Below are 18,354 nucleotides of genomic sequence, written 5' to 3'. Positions count from 1 at the left end.
CCATTGCCAAACATTAAATGTTTAATCACATAAGACCAATTATATTTTCACGAGGTAAAAATTTTAGGATAAATTATTTAATTACGGTGTAAAAGGAAATTCAAATGCAGCCTCTGTGGGTGCAGTGAGGACTAGTGGATCTGCAGACATTTTTGCGCCTGCACTTTGCAGGATGTCAGGTGCAATAAATGGAAAGTTATGAATATTTTTAAACAGCAACGTAATCTTTGGGTTACCACTTCCTGTACCCTCACTCAAGCGTTGGAACATGTGTGTGGGTACTTAAGTGTGTTTGTGCAGGTGCATGCATCACCAGCCTACAGGAGCACAACAGATCCAGTTTCATCTTTTGAGGCAGGAGAAAATTAGAAAAACAGAGAACAGCAATGAACAGCTCAATCTATCTCACTTTACTCTTTTTTTGGATGACACGAGGTAAAGTTTATATGATGTTTGTTATTGCCCTGGGCTTTAGATATTTCAAACACATTTATTTAGACAAATGCGTGCTATTTGAGGTAAAAAATTTTATTACCTTTCTTCACAGATTGTGTAAACTGTATTTACACGAAGACACCCATTGATTTAGTGACTGTGGAGTTGGGGGACTCCGTTACATTAAATTGCACTTACAATTGCTCCAGTGGATTCGTTCAAGGCTACTGGAGTAAAGCGCTCAACATCTTTGGCTGCCACATGATGTTTAGAGAAGGCAGCTTTTGCACAGTGTTTCTTTGTCTCACCAATGTGTCCGCGGGACATCTGAAAAACAACTACACTTGCTACACAGTAGATAAAGAGGATCCTCAGCTTCAACAAAAAACAGAGCGTCTCTTTTTGCTTCAGCTTCGAGGTAGATAAACTTTAGTTTATGCAAATATGTGCAGCTGCTCAATAAAGAGGTAAGCAAATTGGATTTCACTTTAACTTTTCCTTTTTTCAGCTCAGAGAAGTCTTCCAAACACAGATGCTCCAAAAAATTACAACAAAAATGGTAAGAAGCTGTGATTTGAAGAGATGCAAAATTTTTCATAGCTGTAGCTGAACATTTTTGAGCATGACTTTCATTTAATATATTGCATTCTTCATTCTTCAGCATCTTTTCCTGCCAAGCCAAATTCCCCTGGAGGTGAGATGGGACTCTGAAACAGTGGATATTATGAAAACTTTTAAAGAGAATCATTGTTACTTATTAACATCTGTATGGAGAAGGGAGAAGTAAATGTTTGCCTTTCGATCCAGTTCAGTCTAAGTTAATACTGTTGTTTCCATGTTAACAGGAGAATTTACTGGAATTAAGGTTTTGGCAACAGTTTCCGTAGCTGTAGCCCTGGTTCTTGCAGCATTGGCTGTATACTTGTGTTTTAATCGGAACAGACAGAACTGGAACGGTAAAGGTGATCACAAGATACTACACTGTGAACATACACCAGCTTTAAAAAGTTCTGAATGATAAAATATACACAACTGTGTCCGTATAACTATTTAACATTATATTGATAATATCTCATATTCCAGAGGAGCCTACTGTGTCCAAATTGGAGTGAGTACAATTTCAGAACTTCTCTTTATTTAAATCTGACTTCAATTACCTTTAAATGTTAGACTTGCAATATTCTTTATTGGGCCTTTTGCTATATGTTTTCCTTTTCAGCTTACCACAATCACCACATGTAGCCCAGCTACAGATAAAAGGTAAACAGTTTTAAATATCAAATGTAAAAGCGACAAATACGAGCTTCAATTTTTGTTCCTTCTATTATTCATACCTGTCCTATTTCTCAGGGTCAACACAAAGTGAAAGGGTGACTTTGAGGATTCCTCCACCAGGTAAGACAATCTCAACACTTTTCATTTGAATGACACCTTATCATCATCTACCCTATAGAAACAAAGACAATAACTAATGAAACAAATGCTTTCTCTGACCCAGATAATGAGAGTGATACTGAAGTTCCTTACGCTGACATTATGATCACCGTCCGTGGTGTCAGCACACCAGAACTCACTCAGGTCGGCTACCTGATAGCCGGAGACCAAAAAGAGGTGAGAGACAAAGTAGTAAACATGTTTGTTACTTGTGTTTCACTGAGCTCGAAATGTTATTTCCCATGCTCTATTACCAGCTACTTGCAGTGTGCTGCAGCTCACATACCTGTGCATGATTCTGAATTGCTAATTGCAGAATATATAAGCAATGAGATTCATTTTATATCAGAAACGTTCATGTGTTCATCTTACTTGTTCAAAAAGTTTCTTTTACTCATTTCATATGTGAGGAATGCTATAAATAAAGCTAAAGCAAAAATAGAATATTTTTTAAGGTTTTAAACAAATTGTGGCTTTTTTTTATTTACGTGTAATTGTAAGGCATGTGTGCAAAGCAATTTTTTGAGTGGTTACCTTCTTTTAAGTGGTTACCTTGTATAGATGTGCTTTGATAATTTAGAAGAAGAAAAAAACAGAAAAGCCTACAACCAGTATTTCTATTACCAGGGTTATTTTATCTAACTAAAGGTTAACTAAAAACTAAAAGTGGATGTGAAAACAAACAAACAAACTTTAATTAACTCAAAAACACAAACTTGAAAAACTAAATAACTAAAATTAAAAAAATAAAGGAAGTTTTAGTATTTGTTAGTTTGGTAAAAAAGAAAATGTTATCACAGCTTATCTGATGAGGTTTTGATTACTAAGACTTTGAATGTCTACAAGACTGAGTCAAGTTTTTTCAAAACGTTCTGTGTTTTTATTATAATACCTGTGCTGATTTCCATTAATCTTGCCCATATATACGTATATTTTAAAAAGTCTAAAACTGTAAATAAATAAATAAATAAAAGCTAGTAAAAAGTGCGAAAGTATAAAAACTCTGTTTATAGCACAAACACATTAGGGGTCTTTTTTATCCTTCTTCCCCTCCAGCGGTGGGGAGATAAACCGAGGTGTCACCTGCAGGCCTCTCGTTCAGCTGACAGACTGCATGTTCCCCAGGTCAGAGAGGTCAGCCGCAAGATGAGCACCAACTCTGAGTATGCAGTGATCACCTACGCCTGACTTCGACTGCTGCTGCAGAGGAATGTGAAGAAAAAATAGAGATATGTTTTTTATGTATATATGGTTTTGAAGGATGTATTTGTTTTCCATTTATGCTTTTTTTATTCTATTGTTCGCGTGGTGTATCTGTATTGAGGTTTATATTCAATAAAGCTGTCATTTCTTGACTTTCATGTCATTTGACCCTTCCTGATGGCCGTAGTAGCGCTAATCGTTGCTTAGAAACAACTATCAACAAAACACTCCGGGGTGAACAGTTGGTTTGGGGTTGCTGCCAGTTTTTAGGTATCCACTGTGACTAATTCATAAAAAAATTTTGTTAAGGTTTCTGGTATTCTGAAGTCAGTTAATGAGAGTCGTTTAGAGCTAGTTGTCACAGACGTTTGTGCCCCCTTAAAAAATGGCAGTGCCTTTCTCAAACACTCACCTGCGGGTCCCGCGAGGATTTGGTACCATACTAGAGGGACTGACCCGTGAAGTCCTACGAGACCAGCCTGAAGACATCCCCAAATATGCCGCGCAGTACTTCGAAGCTCTTCTAAAAGAAAGACAAGGTAACTATAACTTTCTAACTTTTAACGTGATGAAGTAACAGTATGTCCCGTTCAAAGATTTGTGTATGTTTCTTTTCTTCGCTAAATACTTGTAATAGTTTGCCTATCATATTTCCCATAAGCTCCTCGAAATTACTAGCATGTCCTTGTGACTTTGCATAATGTAAATGAAACTGAATTGACCTGAAAAGTACGGCTTTTCTGTCATTGCAGAGAGTGGCATGGACCCTGCCGAGTGGGCTGCTAAACTGGAAGATAGATTCTACAACAACCATGCGTTCAAGAGCCCTGAGGTAGTTGTATAAGTTTAGGTAATGGTCGCACCATACTTGTGCAACCTCATTCCCCAAAGAGTTGGACTGCTGTGTAAACTGTAACACGAAACAACATGCAGTGATATACAAGATACTCAATAAGAAAAAAGAAAACCAACTCTGTGTTTACCTGAAAATGGTACCAACAGATATTAAAGGCTGAAAATAACTTTAAATTTAATTAGAATTTTATATAAATGTAATATCTGCTCATGTTTAATTGGACAAAACATAAAAAAAAAAATCACCAAGAAAACTGCGGGCTAATGTTCCAAAGACTGGTTTTGAAAGCATATGTTGCCTTTAGTTGCTCGGCATATTATTTCAACAGTTGTTGTTCTTTTTTGTCATATATTGTGGTTCCAATGGGCCAGAAGTTTTTATTGGATGACAGGTTTTAACTGCAAACAGGCCAGTTTAGTTCTCTGACCTATACTGCAAATGTGTGCTGTTGTAAATACAGTGCCTTCTCATTTTTATTTATTTTTTTAGTTTGTCGCACTTAAATGTTTCCAAGAAAAGATTTCATTTATTATGAGAAAAACCTACCTGGTGTCATGACATGGTCTAAAGAAACACAAGAACAGATAAGAAATAAGGTCTGCAAGTAAAAGACAAATAAAAGTCCACCTCAAAATGGCTCAGAAAAACAAAATCAAGGCTTTGGTGTTACCTAGTCAAAGTCTGGACTTAAATTAGATTGATTCCATTTGCTATGACTAATTTCCTTCGGGATTAATAAAGTATTCTGATTCTGAAAAACAGGCTGTTCATGCTGCAAAAACCCTAGTCCTCCAATGCGAAATAAAACAAAGACAAACAAGGTTAACTTTTTACAAAATGTGGTCCTGCAATCTGTGAAGCTTGAGATCCTGCCACCAGTGTTTGATAGAGAAAAGAAATCTCATGTGACCATTAAATCTGCTCCTCTACCATCATAAACTAGTACTTGTTGGTCTTCTAAACAGGAGGAGTGCAGCCAGTCCCAGAAGAAGGAGGACATTGTGGACATCATGGACATCCCCCTGGATGATCCCGAGGCCAACAGGGCTGCTGCCAAAATTCAGGCTGGCTTTCGTGGCCACATGATTCGTAAGCAGCTGAAGCCAGAGGTCAAAGAAGGAGATAAGGTGAGCAACATTGTGTTCAACAGCAGCCAGTTGGACTGAGCTTGGGTATGAGAGATATAAGGCAGTTAATGAGTTGTTTAAGCATAAACCAATTAAACATTTTAGGGAAATTTTTCAGAGTTTAAAAAAATTAATTTGCTAAATAAAAAGTTTGATATTGTCTTTGATGCAAGAGGAAATTTTAAGGGAAAAACTCAGTTTTACAAAAGATAAAGGAGTGTTCTGAGAATTAAAGCAAAAAAAAAATTATAAGTGAAACTAATTATTTTTTCTTCCTCATTCTTCAAACTTGGATCAAGCTCATTGCACCACAGACTTAAGCACAGTCATAGTAAGGACATTTGAAGAGACATTTCCATGAATTGGACAGCCTGTTCAACAGCAAGACGGCAAAGATCCAACTTTAGTACTACTCCTACATTGCAATAGAGAGACCAATATGACCATTGCTTCTTACAGTCTTGCTGCTGTGTTTTATCGAGAGCACTTTTTGAGTCTTGGGTCTGTCTGATGAAATAATGAGGTTTAAGGACAAAAACACAATTTTTCTCTCATTTCTGGAAATATTCATGACTATTCGAGGATTAATTGCACTAATGTGCCATCTTAATAAAACATCTCTTGAGTCCTACCATTAAAGCAACTGAATAATCAGTACATGATAAGCAAACAAATTTTATGCATGGTCTTAGGCAATTTAACATAGTTTGATGTTTTAGGTATGCTCCAAAAACAGTTTTCCATTTACACAGTAGAGAAAAAAAAATCAGTTTAAATGGTATATTCGTCTTCTTCTTCTGGCTATTCTTGTTAGAGCTCACCACAGTGGATCTGTTTCCATCTCACCCCATGGTCAGCATCCTCCTTTATCACAGACCCCCGGCATGTCCTCCTTCACTACATCCATAAATCTTATCTGTGGTCTTCCTCTTTTCCTCCTGTTGGATAGCTCCATAATTAACTTCTTTTGTCCAGTACATCTTGCCTCTGTTCATGTCCTAACCACTCTAACGAGCCTTGCCTCTCTAACTTTGTCTCCAAGCTGCTTTACCTAAGTTGACCTTCTGATATACTCGATTTTATGCTCTCCTTCTGTCACAAATCATCTCTGACACTCATCCCCTCCCACTCCACCCTGCCTGCACTCTTTTCTTCTTAAACTCATATACCTTCGCTACCTCTACTCCTTGCAGCTTCACTTACACCTGTCTCCCTCGTATTCACACATATGTAATCTGTTTTGCTTTCCTTCTCTCTCACTGCCTCCTAACATGCCTTCCGCCTTTACTCTTCATTTGTCTTTGGCTAACAGTAGCACAGTTTCCACCGGCACCCTGTTGGCAAACAGCACCAGAGGCGGTCATTGTTAACCTGGGCCCCAGCTGATCCGGTATGGAAATCTCATTCTTGATGTTTGTTCGATTTGGCAAAGATTTTAAACTGGATGCCCTTTCAGCAACCATCCCCATTAATCTGGGCTTGTGACTAGAAGTACACTGGTTTGAGGTGACAGTGAGCCCAACTGCAGTTATCTAAAGCCGATGAGAAGCTCTGCAAGCACAGTTCACTCGAGTCAAAAAAAGACTGTACAGCATCTATGGTTAACTTTAGAAAATATGGTCCTGCGGTCTGTTAAGCATGAGGTTCTCCCACCAGTGTTTCACACAGCAAAACTTTCTCATATAAGCATGAAATCTGCTCCTCTACCATCATACTTTGTGGTTCTCTTCACAGGAGGAGTGCAGCCGGCCCCAGGAGGAGGACATCATGGACATCCCCTTGGATGATCCTGAGGCCAACAGAGCTGCTGCCAAAATTCAGGCTGGCTTTCGTGACCGCATGAATCGTAAGAAGCTGAAACCAGAGGGCAAAATAGAAGAGGAGAAGGTAAGTAAAATTGAAGATAGCAGCCAGGGGGCCTCAGGTCAGTGGTGTTCAACTTTGGGATAAGACATGTAAGGCGGTTAAAGAGGGCTAATCCTATCAGGTACAACAACTACACTTAGTGAAATAGGTAAGTTATAAGCAAACTGCCACTTACATTCGTCCTGTTGTATTTTACACAGAGCACTTTTGAGTTTTCCCAGTTTGCATTTGAGGTTTTATGAAGTAATGAGGTTTATGGACAAAAACACAATCTTTTTTTCTCATAAATTCAAGACTTTAAACCTCATATAAATATTCAAGACTATCTAAGGAGGCTGAAAGTTTGTAACATAAAAATAGCCATGATGTGCCATCTTAGGAAACAGTCTCTTGGGTCTTGCAGCTAAAGCAATTCAATATTCTATATAAGATAAGAAAACAACTTTTGGCATGCTCTTCAATAATTATTAGCATAGTTTGATGTTTCAAGGTGGTTCCATTTACTCCATAATGCAGGAACACAGGCCATTTTTTCCCATTTACACTCCAGGAAAATATTTCCTCTAAATGGTATACATAATTAAATACACCTTTTAGAGCCTTTTTGAGGCTAAGTGAGATTAATGAAAGACGTAGCTGACTAATTTAACCACAGGTGATTTAATCTTTCAGGGGGTTTTTCTGGTATATCTGCTTCCAGATATACTTTAAAACTGCTAGTGATAAAACATTTTCATCAGAGCTTTTTCACAGATGTTTGTAAAGGCAGATTGAGTGGCTGCTGTTTTATTTTCTACACCTGTGGAAATGGTGTTGGCTTTTGAAGTGACAAAGAGCCCCATTGCACTTACTTAATAACAAGAATAACCACAATTTGTTTGCTGTCAAAAAAAGCAAAACAAATGTGCAGCTATATGGTTAACTTCACAAAATATGGTGCTGCAATCTGTTAAGCATGAGATTCTTCCTCCAGTGTTTGATGAAGAAACTCGTTCCCATATGAGCATGAAATCTGCTCCTCTAGCATCATAAATTCATACTTGGTGGCTCTACACAGGAGGAGGGCATCCAGCCCCAGAAAGAGGAGGACATTGTGGACATAATGAACATCCCCCTGGATGACCCTGAGGCCAACAGGGCTGCTGCTAAAATTCAGGCTGGCTTTCGTGGCCACATGGATCGTAAGAAGCTGAAACCGGAGGGCAAAATAGAAGAGGAAAAGGTGAGCAACACAGGAAATGTGTTTAACAGCAGCCAAGGGGACTCAAGTCAGTGTTGTTGAACTTTAGGATAAGAGATATAAGACAGTTAAAGAGGGCTAATCCCATCAGGTGCAACTATACTTAGGGATCTAAGGTAAGTCATGGAGAAAATGGCTATTTAAGCATAAACAGTTTTATTCCTTTTTGGAAAAAACTTTCTGAGATTAAAGTAATAGATTTGAACTGAAAGGTTTGGGGTGATGTTTAAGGATTACATTTTAGGTGATTTATTGTCCCTTTCTTAAATTAAAAAAATATATATCGCCACACGGCTGCCAATCAATATACAAATCAGCACGGCATTTTTCAGAAGATATTAACAATTCTCAATTTCAGCACTCGACGTGATGTCTTTCTTCCAACTAATTATAGGGTTTAAATCATTTGCAAATCAAAGCAGATTGTTTCTGTTCAGCAGCTACTTTCAGTTCACTGTTGCAGACTTTTCTTTGTGTCTGTTTGTTTGTTTTTCAGACTAACACTTCAAAAGAAACAGCAACAGAGGTGACCGTTTCCAAGTGAGTCTCATGTGATGTGCAGTCAGGAGGCGCGAGTGGAAAGGGAGAGGAGGAACGAGAGGGAAAGGACAGAGAGGAGTGATGATGATGAAATACAGCATCGTTTTTTTGCTGCTGAAGTGATTCTGGAGTCATTTGGTTTAAGGTTTTTTTATTGTTTTTTTTGTAGGCACAGTTGTGGTTTTGTGTCGCTGTGGAAAACTAGAAAAGAAAAGTCACGTGACTGCAGTTATCCTCGCAATAAAACTGATATTTTTTTGACATGCACTATAACAGTCTCATGGAAGCTGAACGTTTTTAAAACCAGAAATAATCAGTATTTTAAAATCAATGCTGTAGTGTAAGAAGGTTTGCAATTAATTAATGTTGCTAATGCAGTATTAAGCTTACATTTAGTTCATTCTCTTTATTTAATAGCCACACATCCTATAGAAATTTGGCATTTTCAGGGGATGTTATCAAGAAAAGGGAAAATACATTGTGGAACAAAAGCTTAGAATACCAGAAACTCATCAGCTTAGTAATGGAATCACTGTTAGATTTGCAGTGCCAAGGTTGAGGAGAAAGGGAAGAACTCATCAAAAAAAGACCACCAGCTGCAGGAAGATAAGCATAATTTCCAGATGAGTTTTACAGAGGCATCATTACATGTTCTCTTTTGAAAAGCATTGTTTTGCTCTGTCATTTCATGAGCATTTTAATTACATAAGTTCTATTTTTACTTTTTAGAGAAAAATCATTTGAGTCCCGAATTGAAGACAAATCAAGTCGTTCAGATGAAATCTCGCACCCTAATGTCTCAAAAAAGACTGAAAACACAGACAATGAAGAGTCAGTCTACAGGTTCCGAACAGCAGCTGCACAGTCAGAGGAACCGAGTGGCACAGACAACCAAAGCGATCCAGCAGTAACTGTATTTGATCAAGTTGACAGGGCGGCTAATAAAACTGTTCCAGACCAAAATATACCTCACTTTGAGTTAGAGCCCACTGACTTGTCATCATTCAGAGGGCTGTCAAATGTGGATGTGTGTGCTCTGGAGTTAATAGCATCAGAAGATGAGGAAGTTAACAAACAAGGACCAGCAGTTGCACACGAGGAGCTTGTCGATTCAGGAGAAGAGGAAAATACTGAAGTTGTAGAGCCAGTGGAAGTCATTCAGTATTCTGGCCTAGCTGATGTGGATGTGTGCGCTGCAGAGCTTGAAGGAACAGAGGGAACAATGAAAGGAGCAACTGCTGAGAATGTTACACGTGTTAGTGAAGAAAATCTGAAACACCAGCCGGAGGACATTCTTGTAAAATCATCAGTGGCTCAAGCTGAAATCACTGAGAACAACCGAGAACAAGCAGAGGATCAGCCAGACAAAGGAAACGAGGAAAGAACAGAGACTGAAGCTTATTCTGGGGAGACTCATGAAAGTGTAGCTCATAGCAGGGGTAGCTTAGATGGTAATGTTATTCCAAAGGAGGATTCTTTGGTTGAAATTAGCTTTGAAGATGTTCCAGAAGCTCAGCAGATTAGTAAGGCTGCGGAGAAACAGCCAGAGGAACAGAGTTCAACAAATGCCTTACAGATGGATGTATTAGAAATGCGAGAGAAGGAAGAGTCAGAGGACACTACTGCAATTCCAACTGGCCACTGTGTTGCTGATACACAAGGCAGCCATAAACATGAAGCTGAAAAGGGAGTTAACAGGGCCAAATGGACAGATGACCTCAATTTAAGTGATGATGATGAAAAGGAAAAAGGTGAGGACACCAGCTCATTAAATCAGCATAGCACAGAGGCAGAAAAAGAGAACCAAGAGTATGAAACCAATCCTGCAATTGAAAATAATGAGCAGCTAAGTGAGGCCATATTTCTCAAGAGTGAAGATTCAGAAAAAGAGACAGGCTCAGATGACCCTGATTTCAAAGAAGGCCACATGACAGATGTGGTTGGAGGAGATATCGAAGAAACTCACAAGAAGGTTTACAGCAAGACAAGGGATCAGGAAATTAATGATGGTGGGGCGGAAAATAATTCATCACAAGCAACCCAGTCAAATACATCAATGGCTAGAATGGGGGCAGAGAGAGAAGTCTTTGAGGAGAGAGCGCAACATCCACCGGAGAACGAGGAGAGTCGGATAACACTTGTATGGTCGCAGCCAGAGGACACAGTGGAGGAAAAAGAGGTCACATCAAAGGAAGGAGAGGAACTTGGAGAGGGGATGACTGACTCTGAAATACAAGAGAAAAGTGCCATGATGCATGAGGAGGAGAAAATCACGCTCCCTCACAGTGCAGATTGGGCTGCTGATGTCCACCAAGGAGAAGAAAGGCTACCTGAGGACACCACAGTGCAAGAGAGTACCGACAAGGTAATCTTGATTCTTTTTAACACTGGGTGTTCACTCCTCCCTTTATCGTTAAAATGTGAAAGCTACTTTGCATCTTAAAGGTATTAATTAATAATTGTACACAGTAAAGACATGACCCTATTAAAAAATTAGCAATAAACTGAGTTTAACACGCGCCCTGGCAGCTAACTTCATGGCCTCCACTTTCTGTTAGCCAGCTGAGGATGACACAATGTTTGACACAGAGATGGCTTTAGCTAGGCTACAGTTTGTTCTGTTTCCATTCCTGTCTCAGGTAGCCTATATAAATAACCTCTGTGAGGACAAGCCTGATCAACAGAGGCCTTCATTTTCTTCTCCCTCGGTGGATCTGGGGGTGGGTGATTGAAAATACCTTCGAAATAGTTCCTTTTCTGGATGACTTATGGTAGTTTGCACTTATACTTTGAATGTCATTATCTCAGCTGAAATCTACAGGAATTTCACATTCAAAGTTAAGCGCAATCAGTCTTTTTTTCACATTTGGGCACGCGGAAGAGGCCGTCGGAGGCCTTCACTCCTGCCGCACTCCTCCTGGGAGCCTCCACTGCCTCCACAGATTGAAGCTTGATTCTCTAATCTGTCATCATAAAAGACCAACTAAACAATTTGTCTTGTGAATTAAGCCTGTAATTTCTTTTATTGCTGTCACAGTTAGCCCCGTCTGATTTGTCTGGACCAACAGGACTCCAAACACACACGCGCGCACACACACACGCACACAAAGTAGGAGTGTAGGAAGGGGTACTGACTATGTTACTATGGTAACCCCTCACCATCCTGCTCTCTTCATGTCGTCATGGAATTAATAGGAGATGGTGATGCTGATAGTTGCTAGGCACCCTCTGTATCAGTAATCTACCTTTTAATAACAGTTTTAACCAAGTGATTAAACATCAGTTTCTGTATTTGCCTACCTAGCGATGGATTTGACTTTAGCTGAAACACAGCAAAACTGTGGAGTGTATAAATGTAAATCCAGCTGCTCAAGCAGTAACCTAGCAGCTCTCCCCTGTAATGTTGGACTGTTATGCTTTTAACTGTCTATTTACAACTGCCCACAACGAAATTCCTATACATTAATCATCTCAATACTGTGTTAGATGCACTCATGAAAGCAGGATCGACTTCTTAATTCATTCCAGTGAGTATAAATATAAATACCCAGTTTGAGAAAGTTAGCTGATCGATAAAGCAGGTCAGCCCAGTGAAATTAGGCGTTTGCATAACTTAGCATATTGTCTGAATGTGAATGGCAAGCAAACCAGCAGGAGTGAGTTAATGTCAGAGATATAACTCAGATAAATGGATGTTTTCTGTTTCTCCCTCTCTCTCCGTCTTGTCTCTGAGGCTGGCAGAGGAGTGTGGGCGGCTATACCAGCTGGGATCAGAGGGATGGAGAGGGCTGTTAGCTCACTCTGCCTCTAATAAATTTATAACACCTCCTAGTGTAAAATAGCCCAAGATGCTTACACAGTTTTATTTTCACACTATTTGTAGAATTTTCAAAGTCAGCATTTATTGTTTTATGGCCATCTGGTTTACATAGTAATTCCAAGTTTGTCACTTGTTTTTATTTGGGGAGTTTGTTATTGTAACACTGCAACTTGTGTGAATTTTAATGGTGCTTGGTGCATGTGGTAGTCTTTCCTAGTTTGCATCCAGGATGAATTAAGTTGTGGGAAAAACTGTCAAGCTATAAATTGCTGAGAGAGAAATAGAGCACAGTCCAGCCTGTTTCGTTTACTTCAGTCATCAGGTTGTTCTTAGTGAATGTTAAGCTCTGTTACATGTTTGTAACTGTAAAATGAACACAGTAGGTCAGAAACCCTAATGAGACTGAAAAGATGAACACATGCTGTTATGTTTGTAGGAGGTCTCTCTTTCTCTCCCTCCCTTCCTCTTCCTCTCTCAATCGTTCCCTTGCTGCCGCTCTCCCTCTCTCTCCCTCTCACTGTATGTCTCTCCCTCTCACTCTGTGCGTGAGCGGGTGTTACTGAACATACAGTGATTGTTAGTAAGAGCCAGTGAGACATCTGTATTATACCGGAGACTCGTTTAAAGAGAGCTTTTGCTTGGTCCACATAGAAATTCGGGCACAGAAGTCATAGCAGGTCATCTCACCTGAAGACTGAAATCATCTCTGAGAGTAAGAAATGGACTGTCATAACGTAAGTACGAGCTTCAGATGAACTTTTTCAAAAATATTTTTCGATCTATTTTTAGGCACTGATCAGTTTTCCAGGTGGATGCATGTACAGTTATAGTTTGTTAGTTGCCAAATGTGGTTGTCCTCGGATGCACACCGCTGTGTGTGTTTTTCTTTTTGCCTTGAGTGCAGTATATGGTAACCACTGTGGTTTCATGGTCCTCAAATAATGATATTTTTTTTCCACATAAAGGCTTGTTATAAAACTATTTCGAGCTATTTTCATCACATTAAAAGAGAATTTTCACCAGAATATTTCAAATCAATCTGAGTCAGAATAAATCAAAGAGCCCTCGAGGAACTCAATAACAGTAAGACTGAGAAGGTGTGTTGCCAGAAAAATCCAGTGCAGCAGCAACCCTGCACCTCTGCTGCTGTGAAAGATCTGGATTCGGGCTGCTCAGTGAGCAGTCAGACAGAGAGGCTAATGAATGCTGGCTGAACAGGTGGGTGGTCACACTCCTACACTGGAGGGGTTTCACTGGAGACATGATGCACTGCTTCACTGAGGTAGTGGGATGACAGTGGGATCATTCTGTGGGCTGCCTTTGTGTGAAATGTCAGTCTGTTACCATAAGCGAAGCACGGGGTGTAGCTGATATGCGTTTGCCACACGATTTGAATTGGTGTTTACATAACTCGTCGACAGCTTTGGCACTCTTCCACTGACAGTTTGTGACAAGCCAGAATTTCCACCCACCCTATGTTTCCTTTGGGACAGTGGATTCTGTACTTTTAGTGTCTGAACGAGAGGCTGCTGTGACTGCGACGCTTTCGCTGGGTCATCCTTTTTTTTTTTTTTTACGCTGAATGCGGCAGAATTACAAGTTTATCTTTTCTTTGAAAGGTGACTTCTAACTTCACTTAAGCTTTGCTTGATGAAACTACAGTTATCCACAAACATTAAACTACCACGCAGTCTTTTTCATCAATTTTGTGCATTGCTTTATGTTTTGTGATATGAGAGATAATGGCTTTTCCAGGCTAAACGATGAAATCAGCAGTATTATATGCTGTATGTGACAAGAGGGGAAAGAGTGAGGAAAAAGCGGGCCATTGACCTCCTAAGAGCCCCAGTGAAGTTGTGTAACAAGAATGAACAAGTTGCTTGCTGTCAAAAAAGACAGTGCAACCTATATGGTTAACTTTACAAAATATGGTCCTGCAATCTGTTATGAACATGAGATTATCCCACCAGTGTTTCATGAAGAAAAACATGAAATCTGTTCACTCATACTTTGTGGTCCTCTACACAGGAGGAGTGCAGCCGGCCCCAGGAGGAGGAGGACATAATGGACATCCCCCTGGATGATCCCGAAGCCAACAGGGCTGCTGCTAAGATTCAGGCTGGCTTTCGTGGCCACATGACTCGCAAGAAGCTGAAGCCAGAGGACAAAACAGAAGGGGAGGAGGTGAGCATCACTGGGGATGTGTTCAACAGGTCAGTGGTGTAGAATCTAGGGATAAGACTTTAAAGGTAGCCAGCCCCAAAAGGAGTGAAATAAGGTAAGAGAACAGGTAAATTTATGAGGAAAAAAATTACAGTACTCGGAAAAACAAGACTTTTTCTTTATCACTTTGCAGATTCGTGTCAAACTTGTCACACCACACACTGCTGTAAATGACCTGATTATGTTATAGCCTAATTTGTAATCGAAATAACGAAATTTTACATTTTTGCTGTGAATTGCACAGCTTGTTCAACGGCAAAATGGCATGATGAAGGGATGAAGCCGGATCTAATCCAGTTTTTTTAATCGATTTTTTTTTTCTTTAATTCAAAACTTTGTCCTCCTCTTTTTTTAGAAGGTATAATCTTGGAAATATTCAATATTATCCAAGGGGAATAAGACCTTGTAACATAACAGTGACACTAAAGTGCCATTTTAGTAAACTGTCTCTTGAGTCTTGCAGTTAAAGCAATTTAATATTCTCCAAATGATAAGCAAGCAAATTTTAGGCTTACTGTTAAATAATTTAGCACAGTTTGATGTTTTAGGGATGTTCCAAATGCTGCATAATGCAGGAACACGAGCCATTTTTTCCCCATTTACACAGCAGGAAAAGAATCCATTTAAATTGTATACATAATTAAATACAGCTATTAGAGCCCTTTGAGGCTCAAACCAAGTGTGATTAATGAAATACATATCTGACTCATTTAGCAACAGATGATTGACTCTTTGAATTATTTTTTTCTGCTACATGAATCTCTTTCCAGATTTACCGTGAACGCGCCAGTGATAAAAGACTTTAATCCGAGTTCAGTTTAGTTTCAAAAATGTCAAGCTACATTGTCACAACAGATGCTTTTTTTTTCTTTCTTTTTTTTGTAAGCAACTGGAGAAGTGTGAAGACTTGTTCTGTTTCAGCTCGAGCACACGCTGCATTTAGATGGATTTTCTGCCTTCTGCAAACCAAGATCAAAGATGAAAACAGTAAAAGTTAAACTCCCGAATCTGCACATCTGCGTTCCTTCAAATCATAGTTTGTCTTTTTAAATCTGGACCACTGGAAACTTTTTGAAGATATAAAACTTTTGAATCCTAGCTCTCAAAATGCCACTTTTTTCCCCCTGTGAGACAAAAGAGCTTTTTCTTTGGGGATGAGGTTGACACAAGGTGTCTACGTCAGTGATTCTTCCTAACCCAGTTGCTGGCTGCCTTGTATCCTTATGTAGGAGAAGTATTTATAGCTTCAGGTGCATTAGGTACACTATATGCTTTAAAGGGCCAAGCAGAATTAATGGGCCTGTCGTACTGGAACCAAGCGTCACAAGCACCTCCCACAGGGGCAGACCCCCTTTTTTACAGCTGAAGTGCTCGTCAGTTTTATCGGCCATGATAAGGAATCAAGTTCTAAGCGTTGCATTATCTCTTTAAAATTAAACATATATTTTAATCATATTTGTTATATATATTCATCGTAAGAGTCATATTTCTTGGAAATGAACCGCCCTTAAATAGAAACTCAGTTTAAAGTTTCCTTCAAGTCCTATACGGTGCATAACTGCCATGCCGGTTTCTGTTTTTAGAGACAGGAAGATCGGGGGCAGTAGAGAGAGACGACACATCTGTGCCAGAGCAGTGACACCCCTGTCCCGACCTGGATGAAGAGAAAGAGGCAAAGCAAGGTAGTGAGAGACAGCCGGCATACGCTGGCTAGGCTGGCTTTCAGGCAGACCTTTTTACCCCAGGAGTCTTTTTTCAACACAAATTAGCAGTAGAAAATGAACAGTTTTGAGGGTGTGTTATGTGAATCTTTTTTCCCCTTCTCTTTTTTTTTTTTTTGTGAACTTTAACACTCCTTCTCTGCTTCTTCAGCAGCCTCATCAGTACGGATGTCTTTGACCCAGAATTTGCAACTCACTGCATGTACTTGTGAAACTTCTGGTAGTGTGCTAGTTTTTAGACGATGATCTGTGAAAGTGAAAATGAATGTCCTCTAAATGCTAAACAGAGCTTTTTTTTTCCTTTCTTTCTTTTTTTTATGGATGGATCACTTCATATGCTCTGTGTGTAAACCTCGTACGCATCACGTTGGGTGATTAGTGGCTTAAAAAGACTTCTTATTTTGCATTGTTTCCTGATGTGCTTGTATCTTGACAGTTCTTGACCTATTTGACTTGCTTACAAGACTGATTAAAACATCAAAAGAAAAGTAGCTATGTATGTTCTATTTGTTTATCCTTTTGGTCACATGGTTAGTGAAATCGTTCTTTCCACATTTCCAAGCATTTTCTATAAATCTGATCTTCCAGAACAGTACGCATGCAGTAATTTACACTCCTCTTTATTTGTTTCTCCAGATGCATTTGGTACAGCTTTAAATAATAACACACTGGTTCAGTATGCTCTGTTGTTGTGTTGGTGGGATTTACTTGTTTGACTTCTGTTAAATCGGGTGTGTAGAAATCCTTTGTCCCTGTATGCAGAGGCTTCATGCTTAAAAAAAAAAAACACAAAAAAACTGAATAGTACCTTGCTGAACTTCGGTGTAGAGACGTGGCATTACACTAATAAATCCACCTTAAATATTCAGTGAGATGTCTGCTTTAAAGTGTCTGTCACCTCAGTCTTTGTCCGTGAATTAAATCCTTGATATTTTTGGTGTTTTTTGTAAACATTACAGGAGCCAAAGCAGCTCATTTTTCTGTGGAACATAAGCAAGGCTGGCAATTAAAAGCAGTTTCAGTGAAGCTGAAATAGTGTTCTAACAACAACTCTAATGAATGATTAACACAAAACTCTTTTGTACTAAAAATGTTTTTTTAGATGTTCAGATCATGTAAATCCACCAGCAGTTGCCTTGTCATAAACACTCTCTGTGTATATCCGTTTTACATTACATGCCAAAATCACAAAAGAATAACACAGTTTTGCTTCATCTGCCGAGGCAGTCTTGTTCACTTTATGAGAAACAGGATAGAGCATCTTCAGTCTCCTGGTGCACCCACTCAGAACACCCACACACATCTGAGCCACACAGCGAACTGCACAAACTCAAACGGCACACACGCATTCTCAAACAGGAAAAACACGAGCCGTACTTCATCACGCAGATCCCGTTAAAGTCACTTATTGTCGCTCGCACGTCGCCAGCTGCAGAGGTGGAACAGCCAGCGCCTTTGCTTGCGGCGGTTTTTCGCAAAGGCAGAGCGCAAACACTTCCTTCTCAAGCTGACTTTCCTCCTCTCAGCCGCAAATCTCATGAACATCCTCTACGGGTTTTATATGGACCTGTTCTTTCTTTTCTCCTACTCAGTCCCAGAGGTGCCATGGCCACGTTCTCCTGTCTCTTTAATGACTGTGGGTGAGCAATCAATATCCTGCACACCTCCAAACATAGCACAACACCCACTTCGTGCTGTAGATTGAATTCTGAAGGTGATGGAAAAGACAGTTTTACAAAAAAAAAAAAGAGAGAGACATGAGCTGGAAAATCGTGTGAGGATATTAATACATCATCATGTGAGAGCCAGATTTAAACACACTAAAGAATAATATTTTCTTCTCTTCGCAGCTTGCACTTAACTAAAGCTGACCCGGACCATTTTAAGAG

General features: G+C 39.5%; 2 protein-coding genes across 5 annotated transcripts; both read left to right on the top strand.

Moving 5' to 3' along the window:
- The first annotated feature begins 326 nt into the window (after positions 1-326).
- Positions 327-3,217, top strand: LOC146694006 (uncharacterized). Of its 2 annotated transcripts, none has more exons than XM_085478826.1 (10): positions 327-435; positions 548-853; positions 944-994; positions 1,097-1,129; positions 1,281-1,391; positions 1,519-1,543; positions 1,655-1,695; positions 1,786-1,830; positions 1,934-2,046; positions 2,926-3,217. In XM_085478826.1, the coding sequence occupies exons 1-10, from the start codon at positions 387-389 to the stop codon at positions 3,055-3,057; spliced, it is 906 nt and encodes a 301-aa protein (XP_085334952.1). In that variant the 5' UTR covers positions 327-386; the 3' UTR covers positions 3,058-3,217. The 2 variants fall into 2 exon arrangements, with proteins under 2 accessions (XP_085334952.1, XP_085334951.1); XM_085478825.1 differs by having other exon boundaries at positions 1,281-1,397.
- Positions 3,218-3,260: 43 nt separating this feature from the next.
- Positions 3,261-17,333, top strand: nrgnb (neurogranin (protein kinase C substrate, RC3) b). Of its 3 annotated transcripts, none has more exons than XM_085430060.1 (9): positions 3,261-3,611; positions 3,825-3,904; positions 4,894-5,055; positions 6,790-6,942; positions 7,979-8,143; positions 8,658-8,701; positions 9,431-11,066; positions 14,550-14,705; positions 16,328-17,333. In XM_085430060.1, the coding sequence occupies exons 1-9, from the start codon at positions 3,458-3,460 to the stop codon at positions 16,349-16,351; spliced, it is 2,574 nt and encodes an 857-aa protein (XP_085286186.1). In that variant the 5' UTR covers positions 3,261-3,457; the 3' UTR covers positions 16,352-17,333. The 3 variants fall into 3 exon arrangements, with proteins under 3 accessions (XP_085286186.1, XP_085286187.1, XP_085286185.1); XM_085430061.1 differs by having other exon boundaries at positions 3,825-3,907; positions 6,793-6,942; XM_085430059.1 differs by having other exon boundaries at positions 3,825-3,907.
- Positions 17,334-18,354: the final 1,021 nt, after the last annotated feature.

This window comes from Copadichromis virginalis, linkage group LG14, assembly GCF_057382275.1.
Source record: "Copadichromis virginalis isolate Kocher_CV1m ecotype Utaka linkage group LG14, C_Virginalis_male_GT1.1, whole genome shotgun sequence".
In the NCBI taxonomy this organism is placed as follows: Eukaryota; Metazoa; Chordata; class Actinopteri; order Cichliformes; family Cichlidae; genus Copadichromis; species Copadichromis virginalis.
The sequence above is the reverse complement of the archived record's forward strand: the minus strand, read 5'-3'. Positions and strand labels throughout refer to the sequence as shown.

What these genes read in the sequence shown, in the direction of transcription:
- LOC146694006 (XM_085478825.1), top strand. Translation starts at nt 387, where the DNA reads ATGAACAGCTCAATCTATCTCACTTTACTCTTTTTTTGGATGACACGA. An exon ending in ACAGAACTGGAACGGTAAAG is followed by an intron (nt 1,398 to 1,518) that starts GTGATCACAAGA and finishes CTCATATTCCAG; the next exon opens with AGGAGCCTACTGTGTCCAAA. An exon ending in CCTACTGTGTCCAAATTGGA is followed by an intron (nt 1,544 to 1,654) that starts GTGAGTACAATT and finishes TTTCCTTTTCAG; the next exon opens with CTTACCACAATCACCACATG.
- nrgnb (XM_085430059.1), top strand. Translation starts at nt 3,458, where the DNA reads ATGGCAGTGCCTTTCTCAAACACTCACCTGCGGGTCCCGCGAGGATTT. An exon ending in GCAAAATAGAAGAGGAGAAG is followed by an intron (nt 6,943 to 7,978) that starts GTAAGTAAAATT and finishes GGCTCTACACAG; the next exon opens with GAGGAGGGCATCCAGCCCCA. An exon ending in ACAAAACAGAAGGGGAGGAG is followed by an intron (nt 14,706 to 16,327) that starts GTGAGCATCACT and finishes TTCTGTTTTTAG; the next exon opens with AGACAGGAAGATCGGGGGCA.